The following is a 24,454-nucleotide window of genomic DNA, read 5'->3' as shown; positions in this document are numbered from 1 at the left end:
GGGGCTTAGAGTACAAAGGGGGGTTTTTTTCATCATTGTAGGTTGAGGGAGTCAGGAGAGTGACAGAGTGTAGCTGTGGAGAATTGAAGTGAGTGTGAAAGTGAAATTGAAAGTGAAAGTAGCGATTTGTTTGTTTACTGGTTTATTTATTTGTTTACCTATATATTTTTTTGTTTTTGTTTTTTGTAAATATATATACATTTTTTTGTTTCCTGTAAATATTTGACATTTTGGACATTTTTCTTCACTTTTCTTCACTTTGGTTGGAACTGGGTTTTTTTTTTGCACTGTAAATAAAACACCTTGCACCTACGTGCTATTTGCGGCGGAGCCATTTTTTTTGTTTATTTTTGGTGCATTTTTGGGCAACCCGAACCCCTGTTCGGCTTCACCCTGCCACACATCTACTAGCGAACCGAGCTAGCTAGCTCCAGAGCCTCTAACCAGCAAGAACGCGGCTGTTTCAAATGCAGTTTGAGCGTACTGCATCTTCCAACGTCATCGGGAGTCCAGACTCCCGTGTTGAACTCGCAAGCTCGAACTCCCAAGAACGGGAGCTGGTGAAAGTTGGTAGCCGTTGGTTGTCAAGTTAATTGGTTACGTCACATCTCGTCCCCTTTCTTTAAAGTTCAAAGAAAACCCGTTCGCCTGGAACGTATGCCTCAGTTTGCCAAATTCGAACGCACTTCTGGTGACGAGTGTGGTACGTTGAAATACGAGCTCCGGTCATTGTAAATAGTTTTTAATTATCTTATAATTGATGGTATTCTATTTGTATGCACAGGAGCCGGAGACGTGCTGTATTATTGTACTGTACATTGACAACCTAAAGCTGTTTTATTGCTTAGTACGTTGAACTGTATTGCCTTTGAGATGTATTTTTAGCCAGCTAAGTGGCTGTATTCTGAACATTGCCAGGTAATTTGCACAAGTTTTGGCTCCTTTCTAGCTCATACCATGGCAGCCGAGGGACCACCAAGATGGGGATATCTAGGCACATTCACAGATGCATTCTCCTTCCTGAGTGTGTATGTGTTTTGGGATGAAAGTGCTGTCTGTGGATCACTTGTTGCTTGTCACAGCATCTCCCTCTTCTGCACCGGCAGGTAGTGACAGTAGCATATTTCCTCTCTCACATTCAAACATTTAATTCTTCATTATTTTTCAATCTCTAGTGTTCTCTTAATACTTGCCTTTTGACTGTGTTTAGCCTGCTAGAAGTTAATAAAGAAAGCCACTGTTTCTTTGTGGAGAGTTGTGTGTTTGGCCGTATATTCAACTATTATTTGCATATTTCAACACATTTATACATATTGTAAAACTGCAGTTAGATTCTTATTAAGTTTGTTAGAGGACACTGCTGCTCTCTCTCTCCTGGATGCTTTAATAAGTGTCTACAGGAAGTGCTCTCCGGTCAAGATGAGAGTTCATGGTGCCATTGTATGTAGTTTGCAGCCAGCACAATGCTTCACCAAGCACCAGCTATGAAGCCATTATGGATAAAGAAGAAAAAGTAAACCAAAAAAAAAAGAAAAAGTGATCAGCCCTTGTGATAACAAACATATTGTTACACAATTCAGATCTTCCGCATTTCATTTTTATTGAATTAAAAGTTCTGTTAACACAAAAAGGGAGTTACATGACAGGGAGTTGTAACATAATAATGTAATATGAGGATATTTGATAATATAAGAACAAGATATTAGTTTGCATGCTTGTAAAAGCCAGTTGAACATGTTTTGGGGTATGTGTGAGAAAAACAGAATGGGAATTAAAAAGGAACATTACTGGACATCTCATTTAGACACTAACATGTAACACATAAAGACAGGTCATGTCATCTTGTATCTTTGCTGCACTGGCACTGTGAAGGTGAATAAACCAAGACAAGGCAGTGATGGAGATACACTACTGTTCAACTCTGTCAGCGCAAACTTCATCAACTCAGATTTATGTTTTCTTATAAGAATTTTCTTGTAAGATTTACTGTATATACTAATGAACCCATTTAAAAGATCAGCTGTAAGAGAAGCTGCCATAGTAATGAACATGATATTGAAGGAAGCACAATTTTATTAGAAGGATTGCATCATTTAGACAATCACATGTTACAGATATGATTATTTGAGGTTAATAATTACTCATGAAATTTCATGTAAATTGGGTTATGTGACAATATACTACTGCAATGTGACTGGTGGGAGTGGGTAGGGGGGCAGAGAGAGAGAGAGAGAGAGAGACAGAGAGGCTTTTTAGAATTTCTAAAAAAAAAAAAGAAAAAAATTCTAATACTTTTCAACCATTGATCATAATAATAATAATAATAAAAAAACAATAAAAAAGAGAAAAATGAAGAACTTCACAGCAATACAATATTTACATTTTATCACTCTTTTCTGTGTAATTTGAAGAGTAGAATAAAGAGATTCACTGAGAATTCATTCAATTTGATTTACAGGGGTGATGATCAGAGGAGCAGAGTTCTTACCTTCAAAACTACTACAGGGACTGAAGTATGGATAGAGTTTCCCAGTGAAAGTCTGACCAGTAAAAGAGTAGATGTGAGACCTGGTCTCCACATCATAAAAGGAGACCAGACCCTCCTTATAATCCACAAACACCCCCACCTTCTGGGGTTTCTGTTTCAGAGAGAGGACAGGAGGACCAGCAAAGGCCTTATATCGAGTCCCATTCCACAGACACATAACCCAGTATCCATTTGTAGGGCTCAGTGCAATATACCTCTTCCTATTAACAGACTCTCTGACCACTCCTAAATACCACTCAGCCTTACTACTGACCTGTACCTCATAGTAAAATCGCCCTGAGGAGAACCCCTCCTTTCCCAGGACACTCAACTGGACTTTAAATCTCTTTGGGTTGTTAGGGAGGATCTGTGGTGTGAATCCATATGTCACTTGTTGTCCATCATCAGATAAGATTAGGTTTGGATGAGCTGTATCAGGATCCAGAGTCACAGCCACTGTGGAAATACAGAGAATGTTGTTTTACATGTGTGTGTTAGTGGAGCAGATTAGTAAACTAATGGTTGTAGGTTAGAATCCCAAGCATGATGGCTCATTGCCAGTTAGACACTGAAACCCCACGGTTACTTCAGAGGCGTGTGTATGACATGGAAAGTCATAACCATAAGTGGCTTTGGTTAAGCTGTACAATTGGAACTGGACCATGAGACATATTAGATTAGATTAGATTCAACTTTGTCATTGTGCAGAGTACAGGTACAAAGCTAATGAAATGCAGTAATATAAGTTCAGTTCCTAAATCCACTGTGTAAAATGTAGATAATATTGATTTAATCATGTGCTGTCACATTATAGATTATGCTTATGGAGGCTAACAACAGTTTGATTCTGGCAGTGTTTGATTGAGACAATAAAACATTGATTACTCTGTGTGACATGGTATTGTTAACCTAACATCTCACACATCCACACTTACAGGATCACATGATAAGATCAGTAAAAATATTGCTGGATGATATAAAATAATATAGAACTTCTGTATCGGTTGTTGGATTTTCTTGTGATTTTACAAGTAAACAAACCGGAGCAAAAGCGCACTTGGAGAAAAGCTTTATTTGGTGGTGGTGGAACCCGGCAGCAAGTCAGCTTGCGCCGCAGCTTAACTCAGAGAACTGTTACCGTGATCGGCCTTTTATACCATGAAGCAGACAGACAATAGGTTTACAACGTCGCTTGATGCAAATCAGAATCTAGGTGTTAATGCTAAATTCCCCTTTCGTCTGTGATGGCTGACATTCGCCCATTACCGGTTGTATTTTGCCTTAATCAATTGCTCTTGGCTGCAACAGTAACGCGGCGCCAAAGGTGTGAAGCTTACTCTGTATCTATGGTAATAAGACCATCAGGTTAAACAGTTCTCCTATCATGAACCATGTCTGTTCAGATGTCACTATAATCTTACATGGTGATATACAATCTTATTAATGATTCAAAATAATAGGGACTCACTTGCATATTTTCTTTTTGTCCTTTTAAACTCTGAAAACAGATAATGAACATTGTGAGTGTTGTGTCATGTATTGTATGTCTGTAATAGTATTATGTCATATGCATATGATTGACAGATTATTGTTCTAAACGTGACTCTTGTTGGGCAGTGTTGGGGAGATTAATAAAACTCATTAACATGAACAGCAAGATGTTTGTTTTCTAAGAGAAATTAGATCTAAATGAGCTGATTAGTGACACCATGGGATTCACCATGAAAATGAAGAATAAATCCAACTAATAGTCATAGAGTAAGTATCTGTTATGAGTGTATTGAAATCACTGAAGTGTACGCAAATTAAGAAATTAATATGTATCAGTATATAACTAGAAAGTACTGGCAGTAGTACTGTGTAAGAATCAAAGGGTCTGAAAATGTATCCAAAGGTTCTGTAGTCTTATATAACTTTTACAGATATGTTATGGAGAGGCCTCATCATCCCCCTTTCAAGTTAGTTTTCCCTGATCTGTCCAAAGCTGTTACTTTCTTTGCTTCCCACTCTCTTCCTCCCAGTTAACTGAGGAGATATCTTTCTGTCTGTCTGTCTGATTTATCCACATAGCTGACCAACTGTCACCTTAACCATGACCTGGACAGGACAGAGTTCACCTGCTTTCCCATTAAATCCACTCTGCTGCAGGACCTCTCCATACAGAAAAAGTATTCCTCCCATATCATCAGGAATCTCAGAGCTGATAATGTTTCACTGCTATGATAAGCATTAGCTGCTTCCTCCTCAACATCAGGAGGTTCTGGTCATTAGCGATTAATCACATCACCCGGCTCCTAAAACAATCAGTAATGCTCTGTAGACTAGACTACTGCAGGTAATGGGAGGTGATATAACTCTATTGTAATATGGTAGCATTATTAATGTGACTGTCTGTGAATTGCCCAAATTCTCCCTCACTGTCCCTCTGCTCTGATCATTCCACATGTCTTCTCTGTTTTTGCACCAATCCACAACATAGAAAAAATAATCATTACAATCTTCTTTACAAACATACAACATGCCAATAAAGGGACGAATAAGATTTGTCCTCCTCCCCCTATGGCAACAAATTACACATAGCGTTTAGTGAACTGCAGTAAACCAGACTACAGGCACTGACAACTGATGTTTACTGGTTTAATTTTAGTGGGATTTACTGAGTCGGAACTGTGAGGTACTAATAGTAAAAAGGTTTATTCTTCTGAAAAGAAAAAACATCAGATATTGAGTAATTCACCTGCCCAGACATCTCAACTGAGAGAAGCAACCCCCCCACCTCCTCCCCCAAGCTTAATTTATTCTTATCATGCTGAAGTTTGAAAGTGAAGAACATAATAATGAATATTCAAATCTATTTTTAGTTAGATAAATGAGAGTCATTAAAGCTGATACAGCATCACACAACAGAACTAAAAATAACCTCACCTTCATCAATTTGCCTCTCTTTCTCTGAAAATGTAAAAACACATATTGAGTATTAGCATATTGTCCACATCAGCAAATACTTTTCAGTGCAGTAAAGTTTACAGCATATAACTGTGTGCTAATTTTATTATTCTGATCTGGCAGGATAGACACACCGGTTCATGAGACAGTTGTAAAAACAGTACAGAACTGATAGTTGACGCTACTAATATAACAATAATTTAAACGTCATACTTCTCTATAACAAAAAAAGAAAAAACTCAAGGTGTAAATATGTTCTGGGTAACCCAATTATACAGAACTGTTAAGAAAAGACACAAATACACAAATTTACCTTTGATTTTAAGAGAACTGCAGACAATAATAATTAATCCAGTAATAATAACTGAAGCTAAAACTGAAATCCAGATCATACGACTTCTCCAGGTATGAAAAACTTGACCTGAAAGACAAAAGCAAATGAGATTTACTTTGCTGAGACTTACCAATCTTTCAAATCTTAGATTGTCATAAATATATTTTTCACATGAACAGTTCAACATATAAATGACAACAATGGAATCAGGGTTCTCTAAGTGATAACATGAATCTCTGATCTATTAAGGGACATTTAAAATATTTACAAATGTGTGCACTATACTCTCAGTGTTACATTATGACATTCTCAATTAAAATAGTATTTAGGAATAGCCCATCAGGATTGTCAGGTCTGTCACACCAGTGCACCATGTTAATTTCAGAGAATGTTTAAAACACAAAAGTAAAAGGATGCTGTGTAACCTCTTGAGGCATTGGTTCAAAGAGGTACATTGGACAATATTTCATCTAGATGGCCATTACCTAAAAAACAAACAGTACCTTAGCTCAAGCAGCCTGGCTTAAAAATCAAATGACTGATGATATTTCCTTTGACTTAATGCTAGGAATGAAGTGTAGAGACAGGTTCAAGTGACCAGTGTTAAGCCATAGCTACATGACTTACCTGCACCAACTTAAAGAGACTTCATCAAGAAAGTGCATGCCCATAAGATAATATGATGTGGCCACAAGAAAGGACAACGTTCATCCCCCAAAATTAAAGTTTGGTCATGAATTAAAGATCATGTCGCTGAAATACATAAGTTAAAGCATGCACAGCAATTGATCTTGTAGCAATATACTGTGTGACCCAGACGTAATAATAATAAAAAAAGCCCTTTCCATTTTCTATCATTTTCATATCCTCCCCAGGACAACAGTATACTGACTATGCAGCTTTTCCAATTTATTCGCAGAAAGAAAAAGTTTCATCTCACCTGAAATAAATGAGTTTTTCCAAAAACCAACATCTAGATTAGTGTAGTAAGAGGCAAGTGCTATACTTGTAGCTGCATCTCTGATACGAATACATTTATTGTCAAATCTGTAACAATTTTTTTTTTGAGGATCACATTTAAACGTTTAAGGAGAGATACTAGGATCTTTTTTGCTGTCTATGGTCCACTATGCTCTCCTGATGAGAAATTTACATGTGTGAGCTACACCTAATGTTTCTAGCATTAGACATGACAACTGAGAGGATGTGGGTTATCCTTCTAGATTTGATTAGACCTTATAGTTACATCAAGAAAAGCTATTCTTTGAATTTAGATAGAACTTCTGTAAGGGAGCCAGTTCTAAAAATGATAAGTCTAAGAGTTTGTTTAGTGGGAGAAAAGAGTTGTTAGAGAAGAAGGGGAAAGGATGGTTACGAGCTATGGATGTTGTAACAACATATAGCATGGCCCAAACTATCCTAAAAAGTCCTTTCCATCTTCTGTAATTTTCGCATCCTTCCCAGGACAAAATATATGCCTACTATGCAGGCTTTCCAGTTTAATCCTAGACAGAAAAAAGGTACCACTCCCAAATTTAATGAGTTTCCAAATACCAACATCAAGCAACTGTTGTAATCTTACCTTTATCTCTAATTTGTATAAATTTATTGTCAAATCTTTTGGTGGGGGGTGGGGTGGATTTTTGGAGGACTGTATATCAGGGGTATGACAGGATAAGAAACTAAACTGAATTTTCTGAAATTTTTGTAAATCATCATTCTGAAAAATGCAGATGTAGAATTTTTTAGAACATATGATGATGATGATGGCTCCTCCCTTGTCAGCATGTTTTAATTGTGATGTCCTTTTTGTTTTATTGGTCAGCCATTGCTTGCCTGTCTTGAGAAGAAAGATTGTTAAAAGGACTTCACTCAGTCTTCCACAAATCTTCAAAGTCCCACTCAGACATTCAATGTTGGTCACCAAAGAACTTAAGTTGAGATTGAGTAATGCTAAAAGTTGTTGAAATTGGTCTATTTCCTATGAGGATTCCAGTCAAAGGTTTCATATTCAACACTATCACAGAAATCTTTGGTTTTGCATCACCCATGAGGTCTAATGAGCTATTCCCCAAATAGCTCATTGCTCAGTATCTCCTGCTGAGCACAAGTAATGTGTTTATCTGAAATGTTTATGATAGTTAGCTCCTCCTCCTTTATGACCATCTCAGTAGAGCCCTTTCTACATCGTCTACATCTTGTGTTCTTTGGTGTTGTATTTTTTTGGATAAGGTATTAATTTTTCTTCAAGAAAAGTAAGTTGAAGCTAAACTGTCTGTATCACTCTGTTCACCAATTTTCTATTAATAGTTTCTATCTGTGCACTCAATATCTGATAAGCTTTGTTTTTAATATTGAGTTACTTACTTGATATAATAATCTCTGCCTCCCTCATATGATCTCTCAGTATTGCTCTGCAGTAGAACCTGTTGGTGTTACTGTCCTGTACAGTGACATGTTTTTTAACATGGAATCTTTCTGGGTCTCTGAGTGTCTCTGTATCTTCAGCAGGGAGAAGGTTTCCATCACTGTCCAGCCACAGAACTTCAGGTTCAGGGTTCCAGCCTTTAATTTCACACAGCAGACTGAGTCCTTTCCCAATACTGTAGCCCTCCATAAAGACCACCGGGTAGGTTCCCACAGCTGTTAAAAGCAATTACAAAAATTACAAACAGAGCCATTGATAAGAAGAACATAAAAAAGATCAGGACACTAATCTCTTTTAAATGAATGTGTCTCTGACCTCCAACACTGATTTTAAATGAAATATCATCAATCCAGTTTTTAGACTGTATGATACATCTGTATTCTCCCTCATCAGAGACTTTCACTCTTGAGAGTTTTAATGAAGCGTTGCCTTTCTGTAGCTCCTCTTTAAACAGTGATGTCCTCCCTCTGTAAGACTGAATCTGATCTTTACTTTCAGCTCCACCTTCATAAAAATGCAACAGTAAATCTGATGTATGGAGTCTAAACCACTGCACTGTCATGTCCACAGCACTGATGTTGGGTTTGAGAGAACAGGGCAGAATCACATCTTCACCAGCTCCAACAACAAGAGGACCATCTGGACCAACAACCTGAAACTTATCTGGAATCAAACAAACAGAATTGAAAAAAAACATTCCTCATACATTCCATGGATGAGTTAAGGAGACAGTATAATTTGTACAAAACATGCCCGTGCCTTTGGTGAGCATGTCAACACTACACACACAGTCTTATTAGGTGAAAACACACACAATAACACCACAGTGTAAAAATTCAAATGATGGTTTACCTGATCTAGATACTGTAATGTAGTGAAAGCAGAGGAAAACTGCAAATAATGACTTCATTCCTGAAAGAAATGGTTCCATTAAAAGAAATTTAATGTGCACATTACTAAACTAAAATACTTTTTACAGTTTCCATGTAAAACAGTTATTTTGTAATGACTCAGTATTAAACTACAAGCACATATTCTGAAGTATATTTATCTTCAGAAACCCCACAACTAGACTTTAAAAATTCAATGCAAATGTCAAAAAATGTTTGAAATGTACTCTCTGCTTCATACATAGTTTATGGTGATCATGTTCCTGCACCTCCACATTATCTTAACCCAGATTCTCCACCTTTTCCTGGGTTCAGATATCACAGTAAAGAACATTATTTTAATTCTTTAAATGGCCATTGGCTTACAAGAATATATTTTTCAGTAGTTGCATTGTTAAAAGTAACAGGTCAACAGCTTATTTGTCAGGTGCACAAATTGCTTCAAAATTTTCAAACTGTCCAGAAGAACAATAGAATAACAATAACACTGAACATATTTTATCAAACAAAATTATTTGAATTACTGATGCAGAATAAAATGTACTAAACACACCAGGTCTCACACATGGGCCTTAAACATGCTAACAAAGACACTAAAGAGAGGAGAGAAAGAGAGAAGTATAAATGTCTTAGTGACGGTTTACCTGATCTGATTCAAACAGTATAATGACGAAACACATAAACAGTCTCCATTCCAGACTGTGCCACAACCATAACTCATACACATTATATATTAAAACATTATATTAAAAAAAGTTTAAACAGACGACAAACAGCACAGATTTAAATTTGGATTCCTAACTTCTTCAAAGACACGGAGACAGAACATGGTTTTATTTTCATCTGTTCCTAATGTACTGTAACCTGTAGGACCTGATTCAGCCACATAAAAACATGCTCTCACACACGTTAACAATGGCACACAGTTATAAAACTCACTCAACAGCTGTGTGACCTGTGTGACAACAGAAATGATTTAATATTTTTAAATACTTATCTACTGTCCTTTATTGTTAACTTCCTACAGACTGTGCTAAGGACAGTTTACAACTTGTTGTAGCACATAATCTCATTTTCTGTATTTTGTTTTGAATGCAAGATATGTTCAGTACAGAATAATTTCTGTGTTCTCTCTCTCTCTCTCTCTCTCTCGATCAAAACAATCATCTACTGCTTAAGCACAGGCAGGCTGTGGCAGTGATTCCATCCCTCTCTCACACACACTCAGTCATTTTATTTTTCCTCCTTTTTGACAGTTATTAGCATGCTATTAAAACCCAGATAACGGTTTTAAATATGAACCTAACTGAATCAGATGAAGGAGTCATTACAAGGGCAATTACAGTTGAAAGTTTCATAAATTTTTGGCCGAACAGAACACACAAGACATAGTCTAGTGATTATACAACACAATGTACGTTGAAAGTGTTTGTGTGTACAACTCACACCATAAAACGCACCGCATAAAATAATTTATGCGAATAAAAAAATACAGAATAAAAATCAGTAAACTTACCGTGAGGTTGCGGTGCGCCGTGCAGTTGGTTTACTGATTATCTAATGTGCAGTATTCATTAGCGTATCTTACCGCATAAGAGAATTTACAAGTTCTTTTATTTTATATTTTATTCTGTGCCAACTTTCTACGTTCCACTCCCTAACGTCTCATTTATCGTCTATATCTCAGTGACCAACATGACAACATTCTCTAGTAAGGAAGTGAACGAAGATATCTCGTCATCCGAACACAATTTTTTCATTCAATCGTATTTTTTCCTCCAATCTTTTTAACGGACAATTTTGACATTCAATCACATACTCGAAGTTGATTTACGTCACCAGTCTCTACCAAATTTACTGCCTTTTGGGTTTCACACGGAGTTCTTCAGTTACTGTACCGATTTATGACCCACCCAGATAACAAGAGCCGCCTAGTGGGCATAGAAATTTCTATGTGGATATTGATCTGTTTTTCCATTTCTGAATGTAGTGTTGCTGTGTTGCTATAGATCTGCATTCTTGCTGAAACCACTGTGTGAAATTGTACAGTAATTTGAATCTTTGAATCTTAGATTAATTATATGTGTCAGAGCGGTGTTTATGGGCAGGCAGTCTGTATGAAGGCGACAGACAATTTGTGTTGTTTCTTGTGCATGTTGTAAATCTTGAACCACCTCGCTGAATAATCAAGCACCCCTGTAACACCTGCAAGAAAACGTGTCTGGTGGCATCACTGGGCTCCGTAAGAAAAAGTTCATCCAAAAATGGTGTCAATACAAACATAATGTCACACATTTCAGATTACTCAAATTTTATTTTTCATTGAATCAAAGGTTCTGTTAAGGGGAACAGATAGTTACAGGAAAGTACATAACAAGTAACAGAGATTAAAAAAAAAAAAAGAAACATTTGGATGCTTGTTTGGATGGGTCATGGGTAAAGCAACGTGGGAATTAAAACTTTGCTGGACCTAATATCTAATATTAAACATCACTGGGGTCTACTCCATTTCATCATTTCCTCTCCACATTTGCAGTGAAGACCACTCTCTGAAATATTTGTATCTGAATGATATATATATATATATATATATATATATATATATATATATATATATATATATATATATATATATATATAGCAAGAATTTTCAAATACTTTAACCTATGGAAAGAATAATACAGAAAAAAATGTGATACCTCCTTGCAACGTAATTATCACAGAGACTGAAGTATGGATAGTTACACAGAGAAAGACTGGCTAGTGACTGAGCAGATCAGAGACCTGGCCTCCACATCATAAAAGGAGACCAGAACCTCCTCAAAATCCAAAAAACACCCCCACCTTCTGGGGTTTCTGTCTCAGAGAGAGGAGGACCAGCAAGGGCCTTATAACGATTCCCATTCCTAAGACACACAGTCCAGTATTCATTCACAGGATACTGTTTAATATAACTCTTCCTCTTTACAGACTCTGTGGCCAATCCTAAAACCCATTCAGTTTTCCCACTGACCTGCACCTCATAGTAAAATCTCCCTGAGGACAACCCCTCCTTTCCCAGGACACTGAACCAATTATTAAACGTTTTTTGGTTGTCGTGGAGATTCTGTTGTGTGTTGCCATGTACAACTTGTTTTCCATCATTAAACAGGATGAGTGCAGAATGAGCTGTATCAGGATCCACAGTCACATCCACTGTGGAAAATGCAGGGAATATTGATGCAAATTAATGTGTTATATTAATCAATGCTACATCATTATTATAACTTGATTAAGCTCAGTGCACAGTATTTGTTAACACAGTGTGTGCTGTTAACCCAGTGTGGTTTTACTGACATATTGAGCAGATAAGTAAACTGATGGTTGTAGGTTTGGATCCCAAACATGATGTTTCATTGCTTATGTGTTAGCTAGACAGTAAACCACGATTACTTCAGAGGTGTGTGTATGACATGGACAGTCATAACCATAAGTGGCTTTGGTTAAGCCTGTCAGCTGTAGAATTGGAACTGAACCCTGAGACATATGATCAGTTCCTACATCCACGGTGTAAAATGTAGATAATATTGATTTAATCATGTGCTATTGTAGGGGTTGCCAGGCCCGTAGACCATACTACCCATAATTCTCTGCTTGACCGCATGGGTAATCTGAACCTATCTCCTCAGCTTTCACTGTAACGATACAGCAATGGAGCCAGATACCAGACACAGTGATGACGCAATTTTCGCCATAAAACCGCGGAAAATTCTAAACTCTCTCTCTCTCCAGCTCTTCAATTCTCCAACTCCCTAGCAGCGGCTCGCTCTAGCAGCAGCTCGCTAGCAGGGGTGTCTCTAGCGGGTGTTCTTCCCTGCATACAGAGACTCCGTTACTCCCTGATATTTTATTTCTCGGGCGAGTGATCCTACCTGGAGAAAGAGACACTGTTCCTCTGCCGAAGAAAAGAACAAAGTAACAACGAAGCGAGATATTTGTACGACCAAAGTTTTAATGTACTTTCTCTCGCGCAGTTGCAACTTTAACTTCAACCGGCTAATTACACTGTAACGCACACAGTATTCGACGGAAGAAAGGCGACCGGATCCCTTTTTATTTCTTTAAATATCGACGAACTAAATCAAGAACGTTTCAAGATCATCGGACGAGCAACGGAACCCCGAAGATCTTCAAGTGACAAGGACAGGAACTTCTCCCTGGACCTGCGAATCGCACTGCTCATCAGGCCACCAAAGACGCATCTTCGATCGCCGCGCGATGAGCTATTCAAAGTAAGGCTGGCACCTGGGCACACTTTAGTCTTAAGATTATATGCAGTTAAGGTGAAGGAAGTGTTGTTATTTGAATTCTTTTATGATTTAAATGTATACACTGTATTTCATGTACAATGCGGTTTTTAACGGTTTGTTAATTTCTTTTGGTTACAACTTATGAAGGATAGATCTGGCATGCATTCTTTATCTCTCTAATTCCCTTTTTCTGATTGCACACCTCCAACATTGGGCTTGCAGTGTGACTTAAGGGTTGGGTAAAGTTGTTGAGTTTAGGGCCTACTTGCTTGAGACTATCTCTAAAGTTAGAGATTCTTTGGTCTCTCACACACATGCGCTTCTCGTTGCCCATCCCCACTCTAGTTGGTGCCTAGCATGTGCGCTTGCGCACGACATCCTTATACCACGCATTCCTCTTGCCTGTGCGCATGCGCACAGCCTCTCTCCCTTGCACCTCCTTCTCTTTTCTGTGCGCCTGCGCATAGCCTCTCTCCCTCGCTCCTCCCTCTCTCTTCAGTGCGCAGCTGGGCACACGCCCACATACACGCACGCTCTCTCTCTCTCTCTCTCTCACACACACACACACACACACTCACGTATCTCTGGTCTAACACTCATTCAGTCATACACTGAATACTTGTACATAGACTCATCACCATTATATTACCATTTACCCTTTGATCATTCTATTTGCTGCTGATTAATGATTGTAGCATATCAGTATTCGTTTGCCAAGTAGTATTGTTTATGTTAATAAATAGTATCGTTGAAATAAACTGTTGTCCTGTCTGTTTCTGCCGCAGTATTCACTGAATGCCAACCTCTGCCATCAAAGTACTTCCAATTACCTTCATCAAACTTGTTGTTCATGAGTGTTATGGATTTAGTAGTGTAATTGTAATACATTAGTACTGCAATGCTCTCTAAGACTGTAGCACAGTGTTACAGCTAGCTTATCCCATTAATCTTAGTTGTTTAATTAACAAAATGTCCAAAATTAATGGTTAATAAATTATATGAGACTGATTTATTAATCCTATCACACCTACATCTTTTGGTGTCCCTGTGTTAGGATTGCAATTGTACCTACACTATCACATTATAGATAATGCTTATGGAGGCTAACAACAGTTTGATTCTGACAGTGTTTGATTGAGACAGTAAAACACTGATTACTCTGTGTGACATGGTATTGTTAACCTAACATCTCACACATCTACACTTACAGGATCACATGATAAGATCAGTGATCAGATAAGATCAAAATATTGCTGGTTGATATAAAATCATATAGAACTTCTGTATTGGTGATATACAATCTTATTAATGATTCAAAATAATAGGGACTCACTTGCATATTTTCTTTTTGTCCTTTTAAACTCTGAAACAGAAATTGAACATTATGAGTGTTGTGTCATATATTGTATGTCTAATAGTATTATGTCATATGGATATGATAAACAGTCTCTATTGTTCTAAATGTGACTCTAGAAAACACTGGCAAAGTGAGAGTCAGACTATGATCACTGAAGCCTATAGTTTTAAAGTCAGTGTTATTCTGATGACAAGCAATACATTCTTTCAATCCCTCTCTCTTCCCCTCAGTTAACTGAGGACTTGTGCTTTATCTACATAGGTGTCAGTAATACAAGGTTCAGTGACTCTCTAATGACCCTCCAGCAATTTGAAACAGTGCTGTTTGGATCACTCTGTATATTTCTCAGCAGAGTGTCCTTGTGCGTATTTTCAACAACTATATACATGTTTAATTATATTTATGCATGTTCTAAGACTTCACTAAGTTGTTCAGTTAGTTCCACCTGTGGTGAAATGTGCTGTTTGATTATGGCAGCTGTTGTATATTTATGCTGAGAAGCTTTGTATCATGATTGTCAGTATAAATTGTACTTTGCATTGTAAAGTCTTTACCTTACATTCCTGTTATGTCAAATGAAGGTTGTGTACTGTTGATGTGCGTTAGGATAAAAGCATCTGAAAAACACACACGCTACCTTACACGCACTAAGAAACTAAATGTTTCCCTTCATTAGACCGTAAATTCTTACTTCGGAATCTCTCCCTCAGCGTTATTGGGTCACTGCTACAACCGACGGAGTGAACCCAGAAGCAGGGCACAAATTCAGAGTGTAATTAAAGGGTAAGAATTTATTTTAGGTTGACGTTACGGAAGGGTGTTACGGGGCCCAGATGTGAAGATGGTGTCCAGGAGTACGGCAAGGGACGTAGCATAAAGAAAACCCACCACCAGTGCTGGTTTTGGGACGGTGCGATGACGAAAGGACACGGGAGCAAATGTACCAAAAAAAAGTGCGGTACATTAATGGTATTTCAGACAATTTACAAATATAGAAGAATATTTACAATAACATTATACACGGGGGGTATTTCAGAAAGCGGGTTTAGTGAAAACTCTGAGTTTGTTAACCCTGAGATGAAGGAAACTCTGGGTTTTCCGTTCCAGAAAGCGAGGTAAGTCAAACTCTGGCTCAGTTACCGCCGTAACTGACTCTGTGAACCTAACCTGCTCGCTGGCAGGTTTTCTTCAACAAACCCTGAGTTTCTCCCTATCTCCTTACTCCGGCTGAACCTGAAGCAGCTGTCAAACATGGCGTGTCCTTTCGTCGCTGACCCGATCGGCTTTGAAGCCAAATTAATTCGCATAGCCTTATGTCGGGAGAGGTTTATGAGACCCCGATTAGATGTTTTATCATTCCCTGATGACTACGTAATCGAGCGTTACCGTTTTTCATTATAATCTATCATTTATCCGAACAACTCCGGCCTACATCTCTAATATTAGACACCGTAGACTTCTTGCTCTCAGATCAGAATTTGTTCTTCACTTTTTTGCCGACGAGAGTTGTTTCCTTTATAACACTGGCGACGCCGAGTATATTGGGAAAGCAACTGTTTGTAGAGCCGTAAAAAAGTGTCCCTTGCACTTAAACGGCTCCTGCACATTTTCATAGTGTCTCCTGGGCACAGACCTCTAAGGACCATCAAAGAGGAATTACACAGTATTGCAGGTGACTAATGTATAATCATTCAGTTGAAGTTAATGATATTTTAAATTATATCGTGTTCATGACATTCTGCTGCGACCTCAGACTGGGATCAGTCGTTAGTTTTTATGTTGCAGGGTTTCCCATTTTCATGGGCTGCATCGATGGCACACAGATCCCTATCACTGCTCCTTCAGTTATTAAAGTAGAATATGTGAATAGGAAGTCTTTCCACAGCATTAATGTGCAAGTACACTGACTATTGTCTCACAATAACAAAGACTGCGCATCACAATATACTGCAACTAATATTTCTCATTCTCTGCACTGTCAAGATCATATGTGATGCAGCGCACTTGCTCACAAATGTTGAAGCCAAGTGGCCCGGCTCTGTACGTGATATACGAATGTATCATTAGTGTACCCTGAGCAGCAGATTTGCACATGGTAAGTAAAGCTTTGCACAAATATCATTCCCTTGTCTCCCTCTTTTACCACTCTTAAAATGTATCCACTGTATAATTACAGGAGAGTTTGATGGCCACATGCTTGGTGACAGAGAGTGCCCATGCCAGCCCTCTCTGTTGAGCCCTTACCCTCACCTGGGTCCCCAGCAACGTTCCAGCGTGGCCCACTGCAGGACTAGAGCCCGGGTTGAGATGACAATAGAGATGCTCAAAGCCCGGCTCCAGCGTCTGCGTAAAGTCAGAGTAACCCCAGAGATGGCGTGTTACACTATTTTGCCATGTGTTGTTCTCCATAATATTGCCACAATTACAGGAGAGTAGCACCCTGCCGCACAAATGAACGGTCCTGAGGAAGACAGTCCCATCCACCCTGCAGATGTCCTGGATGGAGGAGCTGTCCGAGACACAATTTGCCAAAAACATTTCACAGATTAAGATACCACCACCCCCAGCAGTCAAATATAGAAAAATCAGTCACATTTTATTTGGTCTTTATTTCCTACAAAAGCAAAAATTACTATATTTAGATTGTTCCAACAATTAACAATTCACCTGTGACCATGCACCCACCTCCAACTAGTGTTCCAGTAATTCAGTTTCAGGATAGGCCCTTCTAATCTGTCACTCTAAGTACACAATTTCTAAGTCAGTTTTAACCATTTTCTTCAGGAGATGCATTTTATACAACTCCTTAATTGGTAACTAAGAAAACATAAGGATGACATTAAATTCTACAGTTCTACATGTAGAATTAACCTGGCATGTACTGAACATCTCACTGTGTCAGTCTGTGCTGTGGAGGTTCATGGACTCTCTTCCTGGTAATGCCCAGTCATGCTCTGTTAAAAAGGATAAGAACTTGTCATCCCTTCAATGTGCATTTTAAACTCAAAACAAGAACACAAGAATGTAAAAACATTTTAATAGGGAGAGAAATATCAGTAGCTACCATACATAATATTAAGATGTAAACCACTGTAGGCCTTTCTGAATCCCTCTCTGTGGCAGCAGACAACGTGTCTTCATCATCATCCTGTGATGAAGAAGAGCATTCTATGATGACCTTTTTGACAGTTAACATACTATTAAAATCCAGATGGCAGTAGATAAAATATAAACCTACCTGAATCGGGTGAAGGAGTCAGTCCTAGTTCACTCTGCTTGTGTTTGTCTCTGTCAGTGGACTTGGGTGTCATTACCTTCACAACAATAGGTGAAAGTGTCAAATTTGTTAGTACATGAAGTAGATTGTACTTCTAAAGATCTAACAAATACAGTGAATCTTTTCACCTTTTCCTTCTCTTCTTACATGTCATTTATTCCTTTAAATATCAGTTCTGATTGCTACTTATTCAGACATTTGTCTAATGTGAGAAACACCAAATGATTTTGAATCTGATTATTATTTGTGAAAATTACTTCAGGGAATTTGGGGCTCCAATCGTAACTTTTTTCATATCCACCGGGAAGTCCAGTAAGACTCTGTCCAAGCTGATAATCAGTAATGTGACTCATTGCTCTGACCCAACGATTTCGAGATGCTGGAGACAGTATATGCTATAGCAGCAGCATGCTTTTGTTGCTTTACTCTGGGGATATTACACAGCTGACTGTGGAACACAAAGTGGTTCTGTAGCCTCTCTGATTGTTTCTCTGAGATTTCTCTGTATCTTGTATCTGAAATGTCCATAGTCAAAAACAATGCCGGAAGCGTGAACGTCCGTGATCTTCAGGGATCCAGACCTACTGTAGCCAACAACAGTAAGGAAAAGAAAACCCAAGATAGAGTGGAAACAGAACACACCTGTGCACAAGATGATATGATACTTTTGATGATATGGACACTCAGTCTGGTCCAGCACCCCTGTATCATGAAGTGGCAACTGAACGTTACTATGCGGTTGAACCAAAACCCAAGTGAACTAGAGGAGACATATCACTGAACGAGCTTAGAAATTATATCTTGGGGGGGAAAATAAATGAACGAGCTGATGGACCGAGGCGCATGGTAACCAAGAACAAAGTGAGCATTACTGAGCTGAAGTCCTCCTTTGAACAAGTCTTTGAGGAAAAAATCACAGCCATCAAGGTCGACATGGATCAAATATAGAGAGTGGAAGAGAAAACCGGCACAAAGTTGTCTGAGCTAGAAGAGAAAATAAATGAGACAGAAAGATATCAATGAAGGTGGAAACTTTTTGTCCAAGGACTGCCAGAAGAAGCAAATTAAGATATCCAATGAAAGATAATAAAGATCTGCAGGGCGATTGTGCCAGAACATAAGGATAAAGTTATTGGAGATACTGATATAGTCCACAGGCAGACATAAAGAAGAGGACAAATACCCGAGAACGACAATCATTCGTTTCACGACTAGAAGCACCAGGGATCTCATCTGGAGATGTGCCAAGAGGTCTGAGTACCTGGAGAAAGTCAAGCTGGGGTTTACAGAGGACTTGAGCGCTGCAGAGAAAGCAATAGGTAGCAAACCCCGGCCTCTGGTCAAAGCTCCCAGGGATGACAAAAAGAATGCTCTATGCTGAACCTACGTTGAACTTCGCTCATTCTTTGGCCTCGTTCTCATACGGGCTATAAGCCCGATGGTTAACATAAATTCTGTTTACAAAGTTTTAGATATTCTCACAGGTCAAAGATAATTACAAATAAATAAATAAATAAAAATTAATATTTTGCTTTTGAACGCCAAAAATCCACTTTACAAGAAAATATAGGCTATTTTTTTTCCTAATTCATTTTTAATTTATTTTTGCGTACCAACATTTTTGCATGTTTGGGACACAGTTACTTACTAAAACATTTGAATATTCTCCATGTATCACTGATAAGATAGCCATTATGACAAATGTGTTAATGTTAATTAGTTGGTGATTGTGTAACTTGTAGCCTTCGCTCTTGATTAAGTGGATGTGTGTGAGTTTGTGTTTGTGTGTGTGTGTGTGTGTTTTTTCTCACCCATGTTCTCAAGGTTATCTCCAGCATGTAGTTAGCTTATGTTATAACTAGCTTAGTGCAGCAGTGATGTAGCCAGAAATTTATCGGACGGGCCTTGGAAAAAGTGAGCGGGCACAACTTTCATTCACGGTCCATCACTAGCCTACCTTCCTCATAACCTACTGCTGAACTGAATGACAGGTCAGACACCTCGTATCGCAACTGTAGCGTACTCAGTAACCAAGCTAGTCCAATTTTCCGTTCTTTGTTTGCATTGAAACGTAATATGTAGTGAACCACAAAATACTGCCCGCATTTTTATGAATCAAGCACACTTTAACCAAAAGTAACGTAAAATGCATGCCCCGTCTCAACAAACGCACAGTATAATGCAGTCACAACACTAACTGGGTTTCTGTCCAACTATTTAATGCAAATAAACGCTTAGGCTAAACCTCGTGTCAAATCTTTTAAGTCGCGTAAGAAATTGATTTTCTGGAAAGAGGCGATTAGCATAGGGTGAAATGATACTGGTTGATGGAAACAGGTTTAGTTACATCAACAACGGGTTTGTTGCGATTTTATCATGTATTTCCCTTGAAATTGCCCTGGGCAAATTTTAAACCGGTGAGCAAAACCGAGAGACACTTGACCTAACAATACCTCTCCTAGATAAGACATGAACTACTATGGTAATCTCTGGACTTTCCCCAGTTCAGTTTAAATACTATGTACATAATTTTTTTTTCTTTTTACAACAGACATTGTCACAAGACTGCTTGATCAAATGCCAAGCCGGAAGCTTTCAATGGACAGGCCTAATACAACAATGATGAGGAAATGCTCTCTTTGGTTACTACAGAAACCTTGAGGGAACCAGTCAGTGTTAGGCAGGTAAGAGGGTAATCTGTCCAAGTGATCTGCCATTCCTGCAGTTCAGTCAAGCATCATGTGCACTTGTTTGACTTCTCTCTTCACTCTTTTTTACTCGTTGCTCTTTATCATTAGTAATGCTCTTATTTCTATGTTAATCATTTCTTCCTTTATTTGATTATAAATACAGATGTTTCTATATTCTAAATGTCTAATATTTATGGGACAAGAGGCAGACACAGTGTTAGTAAAATGAAAAAAAAATTAGACGATGTTTCTATGATTTAGTTAAAAGGTTCAGTAACATGGCAGCAGCTATGGTAGAAACAATCCAACTGATCCAGCTGAAAGACCAGCTGATCTTAAATTAGATAAAAATAAAATTTAAATTTAATGCAAATGAATCAGGAGAGAAGCATCTCTGTAATTTTGTCTAATCCAAACCTCATATAGATGTGTGAAGGAAGTGGAACTCCTGCCTCTGTTATCAGATAACAGAAGAGATGAGAAAAAAAGCCTCCAGATTTCTCTCAGTGTGTCTGTGGTGAGTTACTGTTACAGACACAGGTGCACTGGCATAAACAGGTATCAGCTCCTACCGTCTGGTTCTGACTGAGGAGGCCACTGAGGAAGTAAAGTGGGAATGATTCCTTTGATTTATTAAGATATATATAAAAATGAGTTAAACTTGCTCTTCATTAAAGCCTTATCTAAGGCACAGCTTTCAAACTTTGGTGCTTGAATCCAAAATCACTGCTGTTTTTCCCTCTTCTTATTTCAGGAGAGGTTCACTCCTTGTAAAATACTCTCAAACATTTCTCGAGACCAAATATATTTGTTAAATTGAACAGTGAAACTGAATTTGAAAAGAAAAGTATTTAAATAATTATAGTAAAACATTCTTTAAATGTTATTCTTTAATTTTGCATTCCTGTGGCGATACAAACAACATTAATTAGCACATTATTAATTATAACTAAACAGTGTAAAGAGCTCTAGTACAGTGAAAATGTATTCAGTGTGATTGACAGGCGTGATCACTAGTAGTGAAAATGATTCTTCACAGGGGCTGAAGTATGGACTGAGTGTCTCAGTGAAAGTCTGAACAGTGAAAAAGTAGCTAAAATATTTAGCCACATCATAAAAAGACACCAGACCATCTTCATGATCCACAAACAGCCCCACCTTGTTTGGCCTTTGTTTCAGGAAGAACTGGACATGGGTGGAGTCTAGAGTTATACATATACTGTATGGTCGAGTTCCCGCCTCACAGTCCAGAATCCATCCTCAGGGTAACCTTCCCTCAGGATAACCTTCCCCTTTCTGTTCACTGATGCTTTGGCTCCTCCTAATTCCCACATGGATTTCAAAGAGACATCCACTTCATAATAAAATCTCTTTTAGGAGAATCCCTCCCTTCACAGAACACCAAGATGATGGTCAGATCTCTCTGGTTTTTAAGGGAGATTCTGTTGCCTGGCTGTGTATTCCGCTCCTTTCCCTTCATATGACAGGAAGAGTCTGGGATGTTCTATATCAGGATCCAGAGTCACATTTTCTGTGGAAAATACAGAAAACAGAGACAGAAATGATATATATATATTAGTGTTTCATCCTTAGACATACTAGACGTACAGGATCACATGCACAGCTTGTATAAACTTAAACACTGTCTCTCATTAACACTAATGCTGGACTTACAATTTCTGGTAGCCAATAATGTTCTGCAAACAAAGAAGGAATATTGTCAGTTTCATTCCAACGTTGTATGCCTTTCATGAACAGTTTTCATTCTTATCAAAGAATTGTTTATAGGACAGTACTGCAAGGGAGTGGAATGGAAAATCATCCAAGATACAATAACACACACTAAAGTAGTAATACAAGTTTTCACTGTCAAATAAACTGGTTCATATAGACTCAGATGAATTAGTCAGTTCAACACACACCATTCCATCCACATGTCTGTGCTGTTCGTACAAAACAGGATTAAAGAACTAAGAGAATGAAATGTAATAGAGTTGATAAAAAGAAGATTTACAAATATATAGTATCACAGATGTACTCGCTACTGCATTGTGTGTGTGTGTGTGTGTGTGTGTGTGAGAGTGTGTGTGCGTGCGTGCGCATGCAAGTGAGCGTACATTAGCAAGTGACTGAATGTAGGGTGGCTGTTTTGTCTTTTTTACCATTTTTATTCTCTAATTTTGGCTTCCATATGTTATATAGACTGTGTCTTTCCTAAACCCCTATTTCTGTGTCTTGTAGGATTGCTGGGATATTATTGTTTTATCTCTGTCACAGCCTGCACCTCATTTTGGACTTTTAGTTTGATTTTTGGGGGATTTTTTGGGGTGGGGCTCCCAGCCCTAGACCCAGGCACCACATGGACTATGGTGCTGGGTCCAACCATCTCTGGGGCTGCGTCCGCTCCTGGGTCTCCGGGTTCTGTCTCTGTCCCCCTGGATCCCAATAAGAAGCATCCTCAAGCAGTGTCTCCGAAGGCGCCATGGAGGATGCGCTGCCCAGCGCAAGGAATGCGCTGCCCAGCGAGGAATGCGCTGCCCAGCGCGGCATGGAGGATGTGCTGCCCAGCGCGAGGGATGCGCTGCCCAGCGCGCCATGGAGGATGCGCTGCCCAGCACGCCATGGAGGATGCGCTGCCCTGTTCCCGAGGCCGCTTTCCCGAGGCCGCTTTCCCGGCCCATGTCAGCTCCCATGCTGACGCCCTGTCCTGTTCCCGAGGCCCTTTCCCCGACCCAGCTCAGCCCTCTAGCCGACGTCGAGGTTGTTTGAAGAGTCTGCTCTGTTCCTGTTCCTCTGCCGGTTTGGAAAGTCTGTTCCAGCCAACCCTCCCACCTGCTCGGCCGCAGAGGGGACCCGTCTGCAGCAGCACCTTCGGTCATCCCTCTGTGCGCCCCCCCACCCACCCGGTCTGTTCTGGACTTTTGTTTTTTTTGTTCTGGGGGACATCTGGGAGCCGTCCCTTAAGGGGGGGGGGGGGGGGGGGGGCTCTGTCACAGCCTGCACCTCATTTTGGACTTTTAGTTTGATATGTCTTTGTGCTCTTGTTCTGTGTCTGTCTCCGCCCCTCACCTGTTCCTGTTTGTCTCATTATTAACCTTGTTAATTTCAACCAATCCTGTTTTGCCCTGTTTAGTTCTCCTTCTATTTAAGTCCTAGTGTTTGCCTTGTACTTTGTCTGTCGTTGTTTGTGTTTTATGCACACTGTTATGTTGCACGTTTTTGTTATCAGTTTGCACTTGTATTTTGATCTTCATTTTAAGTAAAGTCCTCCGTTTTTGTCACCTTCATCATCATGTCTCTGCACTTGGATCCTGCACCACACCACCAGCATGACAATCTCGCTCTAGTCCTGATTCCCCCTTTCCTCTTAATGTCTATTCTGAATACAGGACAATGAAGAGTGATACAGGTGTTATAGTGTTACAGTGTTTTTGCTGTAAGTATGTTTTTCGTTTATTTAATTCTGTATTGGTGTTGGGAACATGGTGGTGGAAATAATTTGAGTGAACAGGTTACATGTGTTCCTCATAGCTAATGGGGGATGCACACTTTGACTTTTTACCACACACACGTGCGCGCACACACACACACACACCCCCCACTTTACCATTTCATCTACTGACATTAAACTGTGACTCCATCCACTTTTACAATAGGACGTAGACTTACCTTTTTGGATCTTCTTGGCATAGTTTGTAAACAGACATACATCAGCA

The 24,454-nt window shown here is 39.0% G+C and overlaps 1 protein-coding gene across 1 annotated transcript; it reads right to left on the bottom strand.

The window, feature by feature from the left end:
* Positions 1-2,438: 2,438 nt before the first annotated feature.
* Positions 2,439-23,222, bottom strand: LOC115816314 (butyrophilin subfamily 1 member A1-like). Its single transcript, XM_030779272.1, has 9 exons — positions 23,122-23,222; positions 19,232-19,394; positions 18,010-18,085; positions 8,551-8,898; positions 8,175-8,450; positions 5,787-5,894; positions 5,453-5,476; positions 3,996-4,025; positions 2,439-2,983 (listed from the first exon to the last, which is right to left on the bottom strand). The coding sequence occupies exons 1-9, from the start codon at positions 23,220-23,222 to the stop codon at positions 2,439-2,441; spliced, it is 1,671 nt and encodes a 556-aa protein (XP_030635132.1).
* Positions 23,223-24,454: the final 1,232 nt, after the last annotated feature.

The sequence above is a fragment of the Chanos chanos genome, chromosome 7 (genome assembly GCF_902362185.1).
Source record: "Chanos chanos chromosome 7, fChaCha1.1, whole genome shotgun sequence".
NCBI classification, from domain to species: domain Eukaryota; kingdom Metazoa; phylum Chordata; class Actinopteri; order Gonorynchiformes; family Chanidae; genus Chanos; species Chanos chanos.
Note: the sequence above shows the minus strand (reverse complement) of the source record. Positions and strands in the feature narration are given on the sequence as shown.

Excerpts from the sequence above, each read along its gene's own strand:
- LOC115816314 (XM_030779272.1), bottom strand. The coding sequence starts at position 23,222 with ATGGCGCCTTCGGAGACACTGCTTGAGGATGCTTCTTATTGGGATCCA. Across the intron at positions 18,086-19,231 it reads CGAATGATTGTCGTTCTCGG|GTAATGACACCCAAGTCCAC; the intron begins GTATTTGTCCTC and ends ATTGTTGTGAAG. Across the intron at positions 5,895-8,174 it reads GGCAGAGATTATTATATCAA|GTCAAGTTTTTCATACCTGG; the intron begins GTAAGTAACTCA and ends TTTGTCTTTCAG.